Source organism: Manis pentadactyla, chromosome 19 (assembly GCF_030020395.1).
Source record: "Manis pentadactyla isolate mManPen7 chromosome 19, mManPen7.hap1, whole genome shotgun sequence".
NCBI classification, from domain to species: domain Eukaryota; kingdom Metazoa; phylum Chordata; class Mammalia; order Pholidota; family Manidae; genus Manis; species Manis pentadactyla.
In genome coordinates, this window is record NC_080037.1 from 14,518,972 (window position 1) to 14,536,566 (window position 17,595).

Here is a 17,595-nt window from a genome sequence, read left to right on the forward strand (position 1 = left end):
TGGCTAAATTATATTGTAACTTGGGTGTGCATAATAAATTTTAGTCAACACTAGGCAAGGGCGGGCAGGGCTGGGCAGTGCTAGGGTGCTGAGTGTCAAAAGAGGGACACAGAAGCCAGGAATGAGGCCAACCAGTTTCACATACAGTGACACTTACAGGACAGGAAGGAAAATTCCTCCTCCTCCCCCTAGCCCTGCGTTCCTAAGTCAGACACTTTTGAGAGTTGGTTTAGAAACTTAACCATTGTTTATGTGTTTCCATAGAAAGATGTATGTGCTTGTAGAATTTGTGCAGTCCCCTGGAAAGCTGGAAATGACCTATAATTACTCAGTTCGCCCAATACCACTTGCTTCTCTCACCTCCTCCTTACCTTCTAAGTTGATTAGGAATGTCCCTTTACGTTCAATTACATCTGCAGTTAATGCCTTTGGTTCCTGAGACAGCAGAGTCGTCTGCGAAGCCATCATTAACTCATTCAGCTGAGAGGTGCTGGAAGTCTCCTCAGCTTGCAGCATCTGAATAAGCATGTAGAAGTTAGTGTCTAAATTTTTACCATAAACTGAGGCTATAAATATGGACACAGCAAATTCTTGTGTTTAGTGAGGAACCCTTTAGTACCATTACCTCCTGAGGTAATAATATTAAGTACATCAATTCTTACTAATATGAAAGGTTTTAACAACTTCCCGTCAATTGTATTTATTGAGAATATTATACGCTATGCCAGGCACTTCACTTTGCTAGATGCTAAATGTCCATTCTTTCTTTCATTTTTTTTTTTTTTGAGACCAAGTGAGAGGCTTTTTAGAGATAAAGCGAGAGGACAGAGCCCTGGGGTGGTGTGTTGTCTAGGGGTTTTATAGGAGGTTGAGAGACAAAGGGCTGGGGATGTACACCTAAGTGGTCCCAAAATGTTTATCTTTGAAGAGACATTAAGTTTCTTACTAGTCTTCCTGGTTATTTACAAGAAACTTACTGCTCTGACTTCCTCCCAGGATAGCAGCTTCCTGGTCTGGGAGCATATCACTCAAGGCTGCCTGCTTCGGGCTCCCCAGGTGGGCTGAGTTATTGTCTGTTTGTTAAAGGGTATGTTAAGAAAGTTATTCTTTAACAAATTGGGTTCTAAAATGCAATCTTATTTTTAAGATAGAATCCTTCCTGTTTTGGGCTTGCTTGTTAAATTGCCGTGGTGGCAAATCACTTGACTAGGGCTGGAGACACTTGACTAGTTTGACTAGGGCTGAAGGAAGAAAAGCAGCACCAGTAAAGTCAGAAAAATAAGCTGAGCCCCCCAGCAGGCCAGAGCAAGTCCCACAATGGATTATCTTGCTCTGTTTTCCCAGAGGCCCTCACCCTGCTCTGCCTAAGCCCACGGTCCCTGTATTACTACCACCGCTACAGATGGACCGCTCTGGCTGCTGCTTGCTGAGAGGGGGCACAGTAAAGGGTGCAGTAGGTCCCCCTCACTAGTCATTTGAGAGGGCCTTGGAAGATGGGCACTTCTGTTTTGGGTTCCATTTCTACCACCATTTGCAGTTTTATGGCTTCTAAAGGAGTTAGAAAACCAGCTCCATGTCGTAGTAGTCCATGGGACTTGTGGGCCTGACATAGCTTGGACTAGCTTTCGGAGGTCCTGGAGTGAATCAGAGACATTTTGTGAATAATCTGGAATGTACACACAATACTCAACTTTAATTATAGCACAGGTCCCACCATGTGCTGTTAAGATGTCTAGGGCCATTCTATTTTGTATAACTGCTTGGCACATTAGTTTAACTTTAGTATTAAGGCCTTTTGAATAAAACTGGTTAAGGATTTGATATGCCAAATTACATCTTCTAAACCAAGAGATGGTATAAAAATGGAGGCTAGGTGATCATACCAATGAAAAACACTCCTAGTCCATTGATGTTGGAGGCTTGGGAAGTTTGCAGGGTGTGGGATGTTCTTAACCCAACATCCGTGCAACCAAGAAGTTCAGTTACTACACTTAACTTAGTTCACTCGTTTTTAACAACCATGCTAGATTACTTACAAAACCTTCACTAAACATGATAAAGCCAATCCTCTCTTTAAGCATCTTTTCTTTTGAAAGATTTAAGCCAGGCTGTATTGCAGAAGATAAATTTCTGTTTCAGGGAGTCTAGTTCAAAAACCTCCCAATTTTTGAGGATAATGATGAACCCAATAAGTAGAATAGATTTTCAATAAAAGAATTTAGAAAACCAGTTTTATATTGTAGTAGATCATGGGACTTTTGACCATTTTCCTTCTGGTGGCAAAATAAATTTAGCTGCATAAGCTTATTATATTGTGTACTTCTCTCAGGGGCCAAGGCTCTCCAATCAGAGTTTGTATTGAGGCCAGGCTTGTGTACAGAAGATTAAGATACTTCGTTTCAGGGTTTGGGGATCAGACTGCTCCCAGTTCTTCAGCATGCCTGCCAGAGGCGTTTCTGGCTTTAAACTTGGAGAGGATGCTCCCATCTCCGAAATCCTGGACGAGCCCCCAAAAATGATCCCAGGGTTCTTGTTCACGGAGTCGAAGAATGAACTTTGCAAACACTCAAGGTAGGAGAGCAAGTGAGACGCTTTTATTTAGAGATAAAGCGAGAGGGCAGAGCTCCTTGCTCACGCCAGGTGGGGACAAGGGAGTCCCTAAATGTCCATTATTTCTAATCATCACAAGACACCTACGTGGTGTTTGTTCATTATGCCCATTTTACAAATGAAGCATGCTTAGAGAGGTTAACTTGCCCAGCACTCTCGGTGGAACAATTCCAGCCCATGTCTGTCAGCCCCAAAGCCCATACACTTTTTTTTTCCTATGTCATCTTTCCTACATTAGGAAAGGAATTAAGATACATCTAAACAAGGACCTGCTTTTAGCAACGTAGACCAGTGGTGGCAATATGAATAATCATAGTACACTAGATGTTTGAGAAGCACTTTTTACATTTTTTATTGTAACTGACTTGTAAAATGAGCTTGTGAGCTAAGTAATACATTCCTTTAGGGAAAAAAAAAGTTCATGAGAAGACAGGAGATGCAAAGAGAGTAATTTGGTATTAAAAAATTCATGCAATTAGTAATTGGTGCATGATTCCATGTAACAGCTACTTAGTGTAATTCCTAAGGTAAATACAAGCACATTTTTGAAAATCCTGAAGTATTTTCTCTGATACAAATAATCCAAACAAGCTATTTTTTTCAGCTGATTTCTCAGAACTAATGAAGTCAAAGGGGAAAAGCCCAGTACTGGGCAGTACAGCCTTAGGTGGGTCACAGCTGCAGTTGCCCCCGGCTTCCTTACTCATTCCTTTACTCCATAAAACGCAGGAGTCAGAGCTTCCCAACTTGTAAATTTGAAAAGGTGAATGAATATCTTATTGAAGTTCTCTTACTTGATCAACAATCTCATACCTACCAGTTATTTCAAGCCTATAATCTTAATTAAATTGAGCTTACCAACCAAATGAGGCGGCCATTTCTTAGAAAACTATACTACTGGTAAAGCTTTTAAAAAATACATTCATTGCCAGTTCTCTTCTCAAGCACTAAAGCTAGAGAAAAACTGTGAATCAATGTTAAGCTATAAGCCAATCTGGCCAATCAATGCCTAAGAATTCCACGAAGAAAACTATGATGGTCCTTTTAGAAATAAAAATTGGATGAGTGCTTTGAGATCACATGATAATTTGCTAAAGCAAATGAATTTTCTTCAGATCTCCGGAGAAAAAGATGGAAATCTTTTCTGTATCTGTTCTTAACCTGAACCAGATGGACAAATTATCAGAAAACCAGACCCTTAATACGAAACTCCTAATTTTTGTGTATTCTAATACTACTGCCACAGGTTTGTATGTGACCGGCTGTTTACATAACCCTGAGGTTTGCCTTTCAAATAGGACTTTATTATACCTTCCCTGTCCCAACTTAAACAGTAAATGCCAACAGAATACACGTGCCAAGAGAATGGAAAGGAAGCTGGGAGAAACGCAGAACAAAGATCAGTGACAATTAGGATTAGAAGACAGAAATCCCACTTCTAAACTAAAAAAATCTTATTCATAGAGATTAAAAAAACAGCAACACAGATTTCAAGTGAAAGTGAATAATATTAACACCATTTCAAAAGGAGAAAGTTGCTGCTTACCTCTATTATCTCAAAAAGGAGCCCAGGCTCTATGACAATGGCGACCTCGTACTCCGCGGCGTTTCTGCCCGGGATGCTGCCGAGAAACGACTCCCTCATGGCGCACGCGCTCTCCACCGCTTCCTCCAAGCCGGGCTTCTTCCAGATAGAACTGGTTTTAATCCAGCCAGTACGAAACACACTCTTGGGTTCTTAAAATACAAAAAAAGAAAAAGTAAACTAATTTACATAGATTCTTAACTGTAATATGAAGCTCTAACCATTAAATATTTACTATTCAAGGGAAATAAGAATTGTCATTTATAGAAAACATTATGGTGCCATCCTACATGCTTATCAAACTTGTATCAACATCTGGAAGGATAAAATTATAGTGAGGCCTCAAAGGAAAAAAACATGCCTAGAAGAAAATAAACAAAGAAATACCCCAGTGTGAACAGTGGTTGTCTTTGGAACAGTAATGTGGCGAGTGACGTTTCCTCCTCTTTGTAAACTTCCATAGTTTCTAGTTTTCTTAATACAGTATAGGGAGGAAAATGCAATTATAACACAATCAGAGGGAAAAAACTAATTTAAAAGTATTCATTAAAAGGCGCTACACTGTTTTAATAAAACTTAAAATATATTTCTGACATTTAAGGTATTTTTGAAAAAGTGATTTTGCAACACAGGCTGCTAATACATTTCAGAAAGCACTTCAAGGCGGTGTGGAGGCCGCTGTGAATTCATCCGACTCCTCTACAAACAGGGGCAGGAAATACTAAAGGACTAAGACACATCCTACTGCTAAGCACCCATTGTAGGAGAGTGAGTGGCCCTGACATGACGTCGGTAAACTTAGGAGCCGCACCCTCATCAGGATCTTTCTCATTCAGAGAAATAAGTGGTCCTTACCTTTGATATACGGTATGTGCTGGAACACCTCTTCAGCCAAGTGAGGAAGAATGGGGGCCAGAGAACGCACTGTCACATCCAGAACTTCAGCTAACGCCGTCTGGCACGAGCGCCGTTTGGGACCGTCTGCGTCTTCACAGTAAAGCCTGGACAAGAACAGCTTACTGAGCAGCTGACACCCTTACACCTACTCACTGCCAAGGCAGGCTCTACCTCAGGGTGAGTTTATTCTTACAGTGCTCTGACGATCTTCCAATTAAAAAATAAGGTATTCTAGCATACATTTTTTAATAACATCCTCTACTCCACTTTATTCCTGTGCCCGCCTCTTCAGACAACTCTCAGCAGCTACACTATGCCCACTTCTGTTTTCCAGATAGCTAGAGTCTACCGTGCCAAAGGAGAGGGGTAAGGTAGCGGGCGGTATTCAAAATGTGAGTCCCCACCAACATAACCCTATCAGTGTGTGAAGGGAAGGATGGGAAGTTAAATCCCTACATGGAAGGCCCTTGAGGAGCTGACAGGTTGGGGCTGATGTCACACTGGCCAAGTAACTATGAAAGTAACACCGTCACCCGCACACTGGGGCAGCAAGTGAAGACTTAGCACTCAGTCTTCCCCTGAAGCTGTGCAAACTCCTGAGAACAAGTTCTATATTCATTACCTCATGGTGGCAGCTAATACTTACTGAGCACTTACTGTATCAAACAACACTAAGAACATATATTATCTCTTTTTCATACCACATTATGAGCTAGGTAAAATCACCATTTTACAGATAAAGAAACTGAGATTACAGGATAGATTAATTGCCCTGAATCATCAAGCTCATAAGTGACAGGCCAAAAATCCATAACCAATGACTCCAGAACCCAACTTCTCAACTGGGCGATTCTACCCATCATGCTCACCACTGTGTGCCAGGCCCTTGGCCCAGCATGGCAGACACACAGAAATATTTCTATTTTAACATTCAGTCATACATACCTATCTTTGATTATGCTGAAATAAAAGTTAGAGAGTTCTCTGGTATAAAATGCTCGTAACAGCCGAACAACTTTTCCAAAATCGTATTGTTTATATGAACTGGTAATCTAGGGAACAAAGCCAAAATAAGTTTGGAAGCTGGAAAAAGCAAATGAAAATGCAAGTTGTCATCAGCAAAATATAAGATGTGTTCCTTTTCAAAATATGATTCAAAGACAGATAAATGCAAAACAGACAATATTGTAAGAGCACTTGAGGAGTTTCCAAATGTCACTTCTGGTGCCAAATTTGTCCTCAGAAAACACTGACTCATCTACTCTAGAAACTAAAAAAGAATGCTCATCAAAGAAAAAGATCGAGAACCACAGCATTTTAAAACAGCAGAAAGTGTACATTACCCATGTTCCCTTGTTTATGCCTAAAAAGTTAAAACTGGGTAAAAATCTGCATGTATGCCTTTTTGACTTAAGGTTACATGGGATCAACCACATTTCCAATTTTTGAGAAAGCACAAATTATTTTATTTATATGTAACTGAGAAAATATAAGACACACAGGAATAGTCATTTATTTCTATACTGTGAGGAGTACATCTGTAGACAAAAAAAGTACAACTCTATTCTTTCCTGCCAGAGAAATACAAAGAGCTGATCTTGAGAGAACAATATGGTCTGAGGGGAAGCCTGAGCCTATCAATTCCACCAGGCACTTCTCTTATCTAATCTTTTGAGAAACTAGGAGAGAAATCGTACCAAAGACTTCATACCTAAGGTCAACCTAGGAAGGTGTGGAATTTATTGAGTATAACTTCTCTCAGTGTTACAGTTATTATTTCTAGCAACATGTGTTCCACTCACATGCAACTCCTCAATCTGAACTCAAATTTCAACAGTGCTGATATTTCTATTTCCCAAAAGCTTATCAGTTCACACTTACCTTGCTTGCTAAATCCTGCAGTAAGTGTAGCATATATTGGTCTATGACATACATATTGTTAACAGGAATGGAATCCGTTTCTGGGTTGAAGTCAGCCACATTTCCCAAAAGAAAGCGGAGTGTATTCCTAAGCTATTAACAGTGAGAAAAAATATACAGTAAAAAAATACTTAGGAGGCTTCTTAAGTTATTTTTCTGTAATTTTTATCCAACTCATGATACTTTCTTAATGGGATACTTTTTAATTATCACTCCTAAATAAGACTGTGTAAGAAACAAATGAAGTGTAAGAAACAAACTTTCATTTCCATAACCCAGTTATAGGAACAGCCACTGGACTTTACACATAAAGACTGAATTTTCATTTTATTTCTTTATAACAAAGACAAATCACTTTTCACTGGCCCAGTCTGTTCATCTACATTGGTAAAAATAACTGGAATAAATATAATAGTCACTGAGCACATAAAAATGTTAAAATTCCTTTAATTTCATATATTATGCTGTATTATAGTAAAATATAAAAAAATATGTAAAATTACTAGTATTACTACTATTTTTAAACAAATTAACAGGATATTATTCAATGCTCACATGTGGAGAATTCATTTTCATTCAGTTTTGCAGTGCCAAACAAAATGTGCCTCATTCTTTAAATAGTGATTTAGTAAACGTTTCATTCAGAAATAGGAAAAATAATGACTCTGACCTTGCTAATATCATCTCTGGCGGCGTTAAGTGCAGATGGACTAATTGTCACTTCAGTGAAGACATTGGACTCAGCTACCCACCAGCGAAGGACATCGGCACCATAGGGGGGCTCTTTGCTTTGATCCTTTTCATTTGGGGGAAAGAAACATAAACATTTAAGTGGCTTTCAATTCCAAAGAGGTGAACTCATGTTTTAGATATTCCTACTCAGAACTATGTTTGAGCACAATGTGAGCATAAAATATACTTGCATTGTAATGAAATAAGGCTAACAATCTCGGGAATCAGGCTGCATCTAACAAACAATGGTGGCAAAAAAGAGGAGCATGCTCTGAGATCTCCATTCTTGTGCAGGGGCCAACAACTAACGTCCTCCCTGGTCGTGTCTGCACACCTCTATCCATCAGAGCCGGTGCCAGACACAGAGCAGCGCCCTGTTGTCTCCGTGATGGGGAGGGGAAGGAAAGGGCTGCTGCTCCATTTCAATATTCTGAAGCAGCTCTGTGCACAGGGCAAAGATGACAGGACTCTGGGAGGGCACTAAGCCAAAGCAGTAAAATAACAGACAAGTGATTTCTTCTCTGAAAGCAACTCCGAGATAAACCAAATTATCAGCAACCTCAGATTTGATGCTCAGTAATGACTTGTTTTAAAGGGTATAATTTCCAAGAAAACTGAAATGTGCATTCAGAAGTTGCAATCTCATTTTTTTCTTCTACTGTTGCCATTTAACTGTAGAATTAGAGTTTACAAATTTTTAAAGGTCAGGCCATAAAAGAATGGATAGCATGTCTCAAGACCTAACTGGAGATTCAGACCAGGTATGAGTCAAAAGGGTCACAACCCCAACCCTACATTTTTTCATTAAAATCATGTATTATTTAAGAGCCTAGAAATAAAACATGATTAGGTGTGCACTATTACTATATACATACATTTTTTATATTGAAGTAAGTAGATTGATGGTTTTGGCTGCCAACTTAAGAGATTTAAAGCAAATATAAAAAGAATTTTTAGAGAACCACCTACTTGTCCTCCATTAATGACAACATCGGGGTCAATGACATTGCCAAGAGACTTGGACATCTTCTCTCCCTTTTCTCCGAGAGTAAATCCATGAACCACCACTGTCCTAAGAAAACAAACAAACGAACAAGAAAATGAATCTGTTATAACAAAACATAATGATCTTTTTGAAGATGACTTATAAAGATTTAGTTTGACACAAAAATAGGATTTTTCTCAACAGATTACATATGAAAGCTGTTCTTGAAAGTCTAATTTTCAGCAGCTTATTTATCATGACTGTTAAATAGAAAGCTCTCTACTAATACACAGAAAAATTTCTGATGTTTACTCACTCAAGAATTTCCTGAGCATTTGTTATACATGGATTTTGATCATTAAAAACTAGCCAGGAAAAAGCATGCCTTAAAAAGAGCAGATTACCACCTCAAAATTATCTTCAAAAAGACAATTTGAGAGAAATATATCTGCTGTTCTACTGGCTTTTAAAAGCATGTTACACAAGAGAAACATCAACATGTAAATTGTGGAATGGGTTTTCAGTGTAAGATAAGAAATATCTTAAGCTTAAGAATCTTTCTGATTAGAATTTGTATCCACACATTTGTATAAGGAAAAGCAATTATCTGTAACTTAATAAGAATCCCTAATTAATAAAAGTCACTAAAGAATATTTCAGTTCATTAGGCACTTGGGGATATTATAAATATAAGGATATTTGAGCTCGGCTGTCTTCGATCAACGTAGATCATCCTTCTCTACATCCCTCCACGTCAAGTCTTACCGTATTTCACCATCTAGCTCCCTCTAGAGTTCCCCACTACTGCGGTCAATGACGGCTTCACTTCTGGAGTTAGGAATCTCTATCAGTGGCAAGACTTCTCTACTTCTTTTTTTTTTTAATATTTCAAACTCTCAATTCTCTATGAGTCTGGAGACCATAAGCTAATTAAAGGTGGCATTTTATTATATAAATACTACTCAGCACAGAGCTTCGCACACTGGCAAGTGCCCAGCAGAAGCTCTCAAAGCGCGGCTTCTTTGGCCCAGGGGTGACACCTACCTAAAAGGGGCCCTCCGCCTTGCTGCCACACTCGTTAGTAAGGAAGACTGGAACCAGCCACCAAGCTGGTCTTTTCCTTCCAAGTACAGGTCTGCTCTTTGATCAGTACCTTGAAAAAAAATATTAAAATATACAGAAATTTAATTAAAAGAGGAAAATGAAAATGAACATGTATCAAAGTGTTAAAACAACAAAAGTACTGTTATTTATTTCTTGTGTAATACTATACCCAATGGCTAGATTGCATGCACTTGAGCTATTATTACCTTCAATGCCTACATTTACTAATAAAGATAAAGAAAATAAACCTTGGAGTAGCATCTCCCAAACCATAGGCAATTAAAACACTAGCTAAATTAGAGATTTACTCAAAATAATTACCACTACCAGTATTTCTTACTAAATCTTTCAGGAAAATAAAATTTTTATTAATTCAACAAATTCCTGTTGAGCATCAGCTACCTTATGTTAATTCGTCTTATTCTCATCCTAACTCTGTAAGGTATTGTTATCATCATCTCCATTTTACAGATGAGGCAAGTGAGGCCCTGAGAGGTTTTATAACTTGTCCAGGGTTACGCAGGTAGTGAACAGTAGGGACAGCTTCTGAACCTAGACAATCTGGCACCAGAGGATGTGTGCTTAATCAGGAAATTAAATTAGAAAAAAGGAATACCTTTTATATAAAGGGCAAATTATTAACTCCTGATTTGATGATGACCTAGCCAAAAGATAAGCAAACTATAAAAAGCCACAGGAGCCAGGGGTCAGGGCATGAGGTGAGGGAGTGGGGAGGAGGGGTGAACGGGTGGAGCACAGAGGATTTTTTTGGTCAGTGGAAGTACTCAGTCGGATACTGTAACGATGGATACACGCCATATTTGTCTAGCCCATAGAATTCACAGCACCAAGAGCGAATCCTAATGTAAACTCTGAGCTTCGGGGCATCATACGTGTCCGTGGAGGTCCATCACCAGTCCACTCCGGTGGGGGATGTTGATAACAGGGAAGGCTATCCATATGTAGGGACAGGAGGCATATGGGAACTCTGTGTACCTTTCTCTTATTGTTGCTGTGAACCTAAAACTGCTCTAAAAAAAGTAAAATATTTTTTTTAAAAAGACATGGAGAGAAAATTACCACATAGTACTTTAGCCTCAAATTTGTTAGGACATATATTTAGTTAGCATTCAACAGTTAGCAACAATTAATTCAAATTATTCAATAATAATCTGAGACAAGGGGCCATTTGGCAAACATCGTAACAATCATTTCAGTCCAAAAATCAAGGGTGCTTAACTACTAGGTGAAATTCTGGTGAGAAAACAGTATTATTTCTAGCCTTAAATTATGTCCCTACAAGATACTTACCTATTATAATTACTATAAGGGGATGAGAGGGAGAAGTAACTTTACAACCGAGAAACTGTGCAGACAGCACCTTATCCAAGTGATCAAAGTTGAACATCACTGGTAAAATGTATAAGTACGGGTGTGACTTATTACCTATATATGATTCACTTTAAAATGCCATTCCCTTTCAGAAAGTGTTCAGGTTTCATTTTCTTAAGTTCTGTTGACCTTGAACTCAAGTGAAACAGGTACCTGATCTTGTGTCAAATTCATAAGTTAAATCTCTTTCACTGCTATAAAATCTGTCAGCAGGAAGTAAAACCAGTTATGTATGCCATACAATCACCAAATTCATCTTGTTGAACATCAGTAGATAATGATGCAGACGGGTAGCTAAAACAAAGCTCAAAATCCAGCTGATTTTGCAATAACGTACTTTCAGAGAAATATGTAAATGGTGAATCATTGCATATTAGACTTGATATAAACCATTTGAGAATGAAAAGTACAATAAGCCTCCTCAAGAAAGTGGGTAACTTTTTTTTTTAAAGGAAAATTACCTTTGACTCATGCCTTTTCAAACTATGAATTCACTTCTATGACCTCTTCTCACTATTCTTTCTGCCTATCTTTTGGAATAATTTTATCATAAAGGAATAAAAGGGAGGAAAATAGGATAAAATATGTCAATTACTCTAATTCTTACTGATCGATCTCATAAGATTTTTGTTATTTTATTTACCTTTTTTTGAGGAGGAAGAATATGAGATCTGAGTAAAAAGCAGAAACTCCAGTCTAAACTGGATTTGTGTATTATCTGTGAAGGGAGGTTGTTTCTGTTCCGACAGCCTCCTATGCATGCAACATACATATTTAAATGAAAAATTGTCTTTCTTTGAATTAATTACCTAAATACGACAGAGAAGGAAAGAATGATTTACTGTTTAGGTGCATTTTTACCACTAATTCCATTTATTCAAGTATTTCTGCAGCAGTCAAATATGGGTTAAGATCATCACAGACTAGAAATAAGGTGACTGAACCGTCAGCACCGCAAACAGCAGAGCAAATTGGTTCTCGTGCAGCTTAACCCCATCAAAGGCTCCAATTATGACTTGGACATATTACACACATTTTAGCTGTCATACAGAGTAAACAAGAATTTACATGAATTTTTATTTTGCTTTTCAAATTTCCTAAGCTAAAAGAAAGGTCCAAATGTAGGGAATTATTTACCTACTAGGAATTATACTGCTGTCCTCTCAGTAGTGAGGCTGTAACAGAAGAACATCTCAAGTAAAACTTGAGGACCATCCCTTCCAATTCCACTAGCAGACAAACTACTTTCCCACACGCCCTTGCTCCAGAAAGCAAAGGGGACCCCCTGGGCCCAAGCGGGCACTTCGCAGCAGTGTGAGGAACCGTCTGACCCACCACTGCTTCCTGCCACCTGATTCATCCCTGTCTTTAAACTCCTTGATAACGAGCCTTATTCTTCATTTTATCTCTACCTTTCACTACCTTCTTCGGCATCTAAACACATGCATGGGCATTCGTCTCATAATTCCTGTCCATCTCTCCTTTCTCTTTATCCAATGAGTCAAAAACGTGCCCTAAACATGAATGAGTATAAAGTCAGTCAGCTGTCTGTATGGAGCGGGGAGAAGGCATGGCCAGGCAATGTAATATGAGAGAATGAGAACTGAACTCAAGGTGCCTGAGTTCCAGTCTGGCGCCCACTGAGCTATGTGACCACCACCTAATCTGGCTATAATTCAACCTCATTTCTTCTGATAAATGAGGGGATCAGATTATTTCAGTACTTTCCAAACTTTATTTCACAGAACTGAGTGCACTGGGGTTGCCAAGTGGGTCAAGGAGAGGAAAAAAACTCCCATTCTTATCTATTTTATGTATTGTGGTTCTATGTAAAATGTCATTTGGCAAAACAAAAAGCATTCAGAAGTCACTGGGTTAAATAATATCCAAGGGCCCAGATCTAAAATTCTAGCAGAAGAGCTTCCAAAAAAATTCTTGATCATAGATTTCTTCTCAGGAACATTTATGTATTTCCAAAACGGATTGACTGGCATATAATCTATTATTTAAGACTACCTGGAAGAACACAAGACCACGACGTGCCACTGTCAAACCAGATGTCCAGGATATCCTGACCCGGCTCATACTCCAAGGCGTCAGGACCACCGACCTAGCAAGGTGACGTGGGAACACTGCCGTTACACACAGATCACAACATATATACAATAAACACCTAAAAAAGTCTTAAGAAAATTAAATACTTAGAATAGAGCCATTAAATTCATATTTTAAAATGATTTTTAAGGGATTTAAAATTTTTCATATTAAAATGCAATTGCCTCATTTGCATATAAAATTTATTGTGGCCAACTCATTACACATTTACTAATATAAATTAAATTAAAATTTTATTAAAATTCAGTAAATTAAAAATTAAATTTTTTTAATATAAATTGTTCTTATTTTCTTAAATTACCTTTCAATTTGGACTTTTCAATGTGTGATGCAATCTGTTAAACTCTAGCTCATATCCTACAAAGCCCTGCTGTACCCAAGCTGGGCACTGTTCTGTCATAGCCACAATTACACCTGCTTAGTCAACCAAACCCGGTGAAGTCAGTCTTAGCCCTCACTAAGGTAACAAATAACCCCCACACTGTACTGCTCTACTAAATACACGCTTCTGCAGCTGAACACAAACTACTCTCAAACTGCATGGCTCCTGATTTACAGAGAATAAACTTACAAACTTCACATAATATAACTACCTTTTAATTCCCAAGAATCTCTCATGTTGTCATTAAATCATACACAGAAAGGCGGTTAAATACAAATATAAATTTACCTGAGATAAGACTTCTTTTGGAAGGAGTTGCTCAGGGGGAAGGGTCCACCAGACATCACTGCCAAATTGTTCCACTAGTTTAATAATATGCTCAATGGTTTGGCTATTTAGCAGGAAGAAGGTAGAATTGCTCAATTAACTACTATAATCAATATAATTTTAATATTAAGAAGCAATTATTTTTAAAAAACAAAATAGTGATAGTTTTTCTATCTGCAGGAGATTTTTCCCTATCTTGCCCCCCAAAGTTTAGTAGCAGTATCTTCCATTACTTGCTTACTTGGCTGCTTAAATTCAATATAAATAAAATCAAGTTGATCACAAAAAGCCTGTAAAAGAAAAAAAAAAAAAAAGACTTTTCCTGATGTTCCTATTTCAGTTACTGATTTCGCTATTTCTATCCATCTATTTTCAGTCCAGGAACCTAATTCAAAACCAACTAGTGATCACCCACCAACCCCCGCCTCCTCCATTTTTGTCCAAATTAAGCCAACACATTCTGTTAGTTCTACCTTTGAAATTTTACTCCCATGTGTTCTTTGCTCTCACTGATACTGTATCATTCCAACCTCACAGTCTCAACTAGACAGATGCAATGGTCTGACTTTCCCCCTATTCTCAACCCTTTAATTTACATGACACAACTGCATTCCTAAAACTGCATTTATCACACCAATTCCCTCTCAAAAACTCCCAGTGCCCTCCTCACTGCTTATCGGACTATCCAAATTCTTCTGTATAAGTGGCAATGCCATAATAGAGCATGGACTGTGACAACAGATATATCCAGGCTTCCCTCATGATTCGGCCACTTTTTATATATATGGCCGTGCACAAGTACCAGAACTTTCTAAGTCCTGATTGTCCCTCTCTGTTAAGGAGAATCATACAAATGATGTTTTAAAAATATTTATTGAGCACCTGCAATGTCCTGGACCCTGTTCTAAGCACTGGAGATAAAGCAGTTCAGATTCCTGCCATACTGGAACTTGTATTTTAGTGATCCCAGAAACTTCTCTCAGAATGACTGCAAACTAAATGAGATGATCCATGTAAAACTTAGCACAGTACCTAACATACAGTGGAAAGCCAATGAATGCACAGCAAATGAATACTGAAACTGATCATAATTTGGGAAAGATACACAGTTATAAATTATTTAAAAATTAAAACCAGGGAAGTTTATACTAAATTTTCTCACAGGTAACTTACTTTTAATTTATTATCATAACTTCTTTGAAATTACAACTTCCCCTATTGCTTTTGACTGAGTCACAATAAATATAATGGTTAAAAGCATGGATCCTGGAGCCGGGTAACTTTGGTTTAATTCCTATCTCTGTCGCTTACCTGCTATGTGACCCTGGGCAAAGCATTTAACACTTCTGTACCTCAGTTTGCATAATGCAAATAGTAACAGTATCTTTAAGACAGCTACTATGGATGTTAATTGAGTTTATATATAAAATGCCTAGAACAATGTGTGATCATTTTAGTAAGTGTTATGTAAGCATTAGCTACTATTCAAACTGATTCTTCAAAGTCATATAAATTTGTACAGCTAATTTTCTTAATTATCAAAACACCCATATTAATATTTAAAGATCAAAATACATAAACTAAAGTCAACTTTTGAATTCTCCTCCTTCACTTCATTTATGCAAGTAACTAAGAATTAACTGTAGGTCCGTAAGAGTCAACGGAAATGGAAGAGTAGTTGATAAGAAATGCTTCTTATTAATGCTTCTTATTAATCATGACTATGTAAGGCAAATCATTTAACTTTCCTGGGTCTGATAATTCTCAGATAACATGAAGTGTTTATGAAAAAATTGTTGTGGGAAGCAAAAATTAAATAGGTATTATACATTATATGCTCTACAAAATGAAATATTAAATATTTAAGTAAATATACTACGAAGGATAGAATGAAAAAGTATAATGCTACCAGCATTTATTTTGAAGAAGTTATAAATAACAAGATTGTTAAAATAGGCACAAGTCCACATTTCTAATTGTCACACATTTTAGATGGACTTTAACAGTAAAGATAAACTTTTGTGATATGAGACCATAAAACTTTGTGCAATAACTACCTAGTTATATATTTAGTTACATATTACTATTTTTATAGTTTTCACAGAACATTTTATCAGTTAAGAAAATAGGAATATATATTACAACAGAAATCTGAATAAGCCTCCTCTAGAAGAACCAGAAAGAGAGATATTAGCAAAGTACTTTGACACATAATTATAGTAGGTAAGCTGTTCTTACCAATTATGAAATTTTCATAAAAAATGATTCTAAATATGCATGTCATTTTGCCATTTTTTTTTACAATACTATCATTAGAATGCAATTTAGGTAAACAGCAAAGTAGAACAGTGAAACAGTTTTAAATGTGTTGGAAATAAACAGAAAAAAAACAAAAGTAAAAATAAAAAAAGGTAAAAATGGTTCATATTTTATATTGATTTAGAAAGTAAGGTAGAGATGTTAGGATTAATATTGTCATTAAAATAAAAGCATTTATGTGTATGCCACATGCCATATGTTTCAGAGCACTACAAGCATTGTCTTGGAGTCACAGAAAAACATATTTAGTAGCTCTTGAGAGATAAACTGTTCTGTACTTTGGGGTCCCTTAAATCAAGAGCCTAAGAAGTATCACAGTTAAAGCCAGGCCTTAAAATTGTATCTCCTAAATCACAGTGCAAAACTGTTTTTACCACCACAAGTGTGAACTCATATTGCTATACTCTGGGGTTTGCTAAGCAAAGGCAAAGACTTATTACCCATGAACCAGAAATGAAGCCAGGGAACCAGGCTGTCCCCAGAGATTAGTGTGTTGACAGAACAGGCACCAGGTCCAAAGACCAGATCCTGACTTACTAGATACCGACAGGGATACGTCATTATTATTTTTCTAAGCTTCAGTTTCTATGGACACTAGGAAAAGCTGTAAGAAGGCTATGTGAAAACTTTTATTCTCCAAAAAGGAAAAAGAAACATCCTACTATTTTATTCAGGAACCTTTACAATCATAGATGATACACATCTATTTTCGATTGTGAAATTTAACTCTGAGACTAAACTCTTTTTTATACCCCTAAATATAAGTAGGAAACAACTCAATGCAGTTTGAGAATTATCTTTAAGTACTACTTAACTATATACTTAAGTACCTTATTGCATCTATAACTAATAATACCAAACAATAAATAAAGATTCCAATTTTGTAGCTGGAATGTTAAGGCAATTGTAAAATCCTACCAAGTTTAGCCAGCCACTCACCTCTTGTCTAACTAAAATTGAAATTTTAACTGCTACATTTTCTTATGAAGATAATAGTAATTCACTTAGACGTACAATATATTTTAGGAAGAAATTTAATCTTGTACTTTATATGTATCTTATTTGTAAATATACTTTTACTACCTCATAAAAAGTCTCTTTACAGTGAGAAAGGTTTGTTTTACTTTTAGTTTACCTAATAATACTTACTAAAAATGACATGACTATACATTGTTAAATACAGTGTGAAAGTGGTTTTCTAAAAATCTAATTTCAAAAAAGCTGTCA

The 17,595-nt window shown here is 37.1% G+C and overlaps 1 protein-coding gene across 1 annotated transcript in view; it reads right to left on the reverse strand.

Moving 5' to 3' along the window:
• Positions 1 to 17,595, reverse strand: part of IARS2 (isoleucyl-tRNA synthetase 2, mitochondrial) — a 51,465-nt gene that overhangs the window by 1,350 nt on the left and 32,520 nt on the right. The window contains exons 13-22 of the mRNA XM_036932167.2: positions 14,011 to 14,113; positions 13,242 to 13,335; positions 9,774 to 9,882; positions 8,714 to 8,816; positions 7,683 to 7,808; positions 6,974 to 7,105; positions 6,038 to 6,144; positions 5,051 to 5,196; positions 4,157 to 4,347; positions 372 to 516 (exon numbers count right to left, since the gene is read on the reverse strand). Coding sequence (XP_036788062.2) covers positions 372 to 516; positions 4,157 to 4,347; positions 5,051 to 5,196; positions 6,038 to 6,144; positions 6,974 to 7,105; positions 7,683 to 7,808; positions 8,714 to 8,816; positions 9,774 to 9,882; positions 13,242 to 13,335; positions 14,011 to 14,113 — 1,256 coding nt within the window. The remainder of the gene's footprint in view (positions 1 to 371; positions 517 to 4,156; positions 4,348 to 5,050; positions 5,197 to 6,037; positions 6,145 to 6,973; positions 7,106 to 7,682; positions 7,809 to 8,713; positions 8,817 to 9,773; positions 9,883 to 13,241; positions 13,336 to 14,010; positions 14,114 to 17,595) is intronic.